The sequence below is a fragment of the Octopus bimaculoides genome, chromosome 27, assembly GCF_001194135.2.
Source record: "Octopus bimaculoides isolate UCB-OBI-ISO-001 chromosome 27, ASM119413v2, whole genome shotgun sequence".
In the NCBI taxonomy this organism is placed as follows: domain Eukaryota; kingdom Metazoa; phylum Mollusca; class Cephalopoda; order Octopoda; family Octopodidae; genus Octopus; species Octopus bimaculoides.
Window position 1 is genome coordinate 21,594,484 of NC_069007.1, and position 3,455 is coordinate 21,597,938.

At 38.6% G+C, this 3,455-nt stretch overlaps 3 protein-coding genes across 3 annotated transcripts in view; 2 read left to right on the top strand and 1 right to left on the bottom strand.

The window, feature by feature from the left end:
* The window catches only part of LOC106876168 (uncharacterized), a 197,303-nt gene that overhangs the window by 137,582 nt on the left and 56,266 nt on the right, over nt 1-3,455 (top strand). The gene's annotated exons all lie outside the window — the stretch shown is intronic.
* LOC106881957 (protein PTHB1) overlaps nt 1-3,455 on the bottom strand; it is a 25,877-nt gene that overhangs the window by 21,388 nt on the left and 1,034 nt on the right. The gene's annotated exons all lie outside the window — the stretch shown is intronic.
* The window catches only part of LOC106881956 (endoplasmic reticulum resident protein 44), a 25,213-nt gene continuing 24,639 nt past the window's right edge, over nt 2,882-3,455 (top strand). The window contains exon 1 of the mRNA XM_052977183.1: nt 2,882-3,040. Coding sequence (XP_052833143.1) covers nt 2,987-3,040 — 54 coding nt within the window. The 5' untranslated portion in view covers nt 2,882-2,986. The remainder of the gene's footprint in view (nt 3,041-3,455) is intronic.

The window sequence follows — 3,455 nt, forward strand, 5'->3', positions numbered from 1 at the left end:
GCATTGTTGTACCATTCAAAACTTTTTATTCTTTACCAACAATACACAATGCTTCAAGCGAACTACAATACTCTCCTTCTGCGCTCTTTTACAGGGCTTAGGAAAACTGAAGGACCATCGCACGAAGTGTGTGAAAATGAGAGGGGAATATATTGAATAAAATCATGATTAACTGATCCTCCTGTATTTTCTTTTACCCAAAGCCAGGAACTTTTCAGCACCCACCGCATGTATATACATGCCCGAAAGAAATAGGTGTAGATATGGCTGTGTGGTTAAGACGCTTGATTCTCAACCATGTGTTTTCATGTTCAGTCCCATTTGTGGCTCCTTGTGTCTTTTTACTAATAGCCTCCACACCAAACAAATCCTTGTGATGGGGATTTGGTAGATGGAAGCTGAAAGAAACCTGCCATACATGTACGGACACATATATGCATGTGTTTGTGTGTGTTTGTGTGTACCCTTGTCTAGACCATCGTGTGAGGGTTGTAAACGAGCATCATCATCATACAAGCGGTGTTGTTGTCCATTTACAATCTTCCGTAAGGAAACCTGGTGAAATGTTAGCTTGCATGGTGAGGGGTCGTCTGATGCATGGGAATGGGAACGTTAGAAAGATGATGACGATGATGATGATCATGATGGTGGTGATGACGATGACAATGACGTTGATGATGACAACTATGACAAAGATAACGATGATGATGATGATGATGATGGTGGTGGTGGTGATAGTGATGATGATGATGATACACAGGAATGTGTGAACGAAGGAAAGAAAGTATCACCCAACACATTTTGCTGGGGTCATATATATTTAATATCAGGGCAACAATTTCTTTTTATCCTTTCTTTTTTTATATATTTGTTTCAGTCATTTGACTGCGTCCATGCTGGAGCACCACTTTTAGTCGAACAAACCAACTCCAGTACTTATTCTTTGTAAGCCTAGTACTTATTCTATCGGTTTCTTTTTGCCGAACCGCTAAGTTACGGGCACGTAAACACACCAACATCGGTTGTCAAACGATGTTGGGGAGACAAACACAGACACACAAGCACATATATATGTCTATACACGACAGGCTTCTTTCAGTTTCCGTCTACCAAATCCCCTCACAAGTCTTTGGTCGGCCCGAGGCTATAGTTGAAGACACTTGCCCAAGGTGCCACGCAGTGGGACTGAACCTGGAACCATGCGGTTGGTAAGCAAGCTACTTACCACACAGCCTTACATTTCACAGGGTACTCCAAGTTATTTCTTGCCCACTCGTCCTACCCAATCCTCTCTACAGCTTATATATATACTTCCTTCCAACTTGAATGTGTTTCATTTCCTAATAGGAATTACAAAGTCTTACATGTTAGACCAAAGGTCAGTGAACTGGGGTAAATTACTCTAACTGGAATAAAAATGAAATTCTTGGGAGTAATGAGGATTCATTAGACATAAAAGTAGAGTTATATAAAAACAACCTGTTCCTTGTTACGACAGAAATTTTCCTTCTGGCACCACTGTCTCTGCCCAATGTAATGGATGTGTAAATAGATTCGATAAAACAGATTCTATAAACCTTTTGGTTTCAAAGAATCTATGATTTTCTTCCTTTCAAATCAAGAGGATAGCGTCGGCATAAATAAATATATTTTGGGACAATTGTTTAAAAAAGTTCCCTAACCCCTGTGTTAGACAGACATGTCAGGAATTGTCTATTAGAAATTCTTCTGACAGAAAAAAAAATTAATTATTTTGGTATTATTTTTTTCTCTGCCTGATGAATTTCTTTAACAGGAAATTCTTTACCTGTCTAACAAGTAATATCTTGTAATTCCTATTAGCAAACGAAACATGTGTAATGCAGAAGAAATAGTACCAACAATTTTCCATTTTCTTGTTTCGTTATACTCAGCAAATATTTCCACAATTCTTAATTTTAATATGTATTTTGACGAATGTGTAGCAGCAACTGAGGCCATGAACTGGATTGTGTTGATGGAATAAACAGATGTGGTTTAAGAGGAAACAGCTGGGATTTGAAAAGTGTGAAATTCAAAGTGTAGCAGTAAAGGGAAGACTTGATCTGAAGTGTACACACTGTTTCTCATGTATTGAGTACTTATTCGCTTTGTAGATTACGGAGAGAACGAGAGAGCAGGAGGAGGAGGAGGACGAGAGAGAGAGAGAGAGTGAATATATGCGTGAGAGAAAGAGAAGAGAGACAGAAATAAATGACAGAGAGAGGATAGAAAATGAGAAAGAAAGAAAGAAAGATAGATAGAGATAGATAGGTAGGTAGGTAGGTAGATAGATAGATAGATTGGATAGATAGGAAAGAGAGAGGGTGATTAGATGAGAATATTGCAGGGGAGATATTAAGTTTGGAGAAAGAAAGAAAGGCAGAACGAGGAGAAAATAGATGGATTCTTTTAAACGAGAAATGCAGAGAGAAGTACAAGAGAAACAGAGGAGTGAGGGGGGGGAGCGGCGGTTGGAAAAGCGTGTGATGTGTGTGAGGAAGATACAGAGAGGGTGAAAGAGAGAGAGAGAGAGAGAGAGAACTGAAAGGAATAGAATAAGAAAGAGAGAAGGGGAGAGGGAGGGACAGAGATAAAATATAGAATTAGAGAGGGAGGGGAAAAGTGGAAAAGAAAGGAAAAATAGATATAATGGGGAAGGAGTGAAAGAGAGTAATGGTGAGAGAAACTGATATATAAGGATGGAGGGAGGAATAATGAGAAAAGAGAGGAGACGGAGAGAATTGTAAGAGAAGCAGAGGAAGCTAAAGAGAGAAAGTGAGAAGGAAGTAAAGAGAGAAAGATTAATAGTGAGAGAAAGGGAGAGAGAGAGAGAGGAGGAGGGGAAACAGAGAGCGATAGAGTAATAGTGAGAGGAACGGAGAGAGGGAGAGAGAAAGACGGAAGTTGACGGAAAGTGCCGAAAGAGAAACCAAGGTAAATAACTGTGGAAGCCAGAAGTTGAGACATGGAGAGACGTCAGTACTGTCTTTTGATCGGCGCAGCAACCCTTTTCTCTGTGGTAAGAAGCTTCGCTGGTGGCATTTGAAATACTCAGCCTTTAATTAAGGGCCACACGATGTGGTGGCCTTCATTCTGGGTTTTTCCAGTCTTTCCTATAAGTAATTCAGTCGTATACATACACAACGGTAGGCAAATGAGTCTACACACACAAGACATATCAGTATACACACACACATACATATATATGTATATATTTATATATATACACGCACACGGATATTATATATGTATATATGTGGATATATAGATAACTATAGGGTTTATATTTTGGTTCTGCATATATAAATAACTTGTATTTACAGTTCTGTGTGTATATGAAAGACTTGCATAGACATAGTGTACGTAGGTATATATGTATATATATATGTGTGTGTGTTGGTATATATATATATATATATATATATATATATATA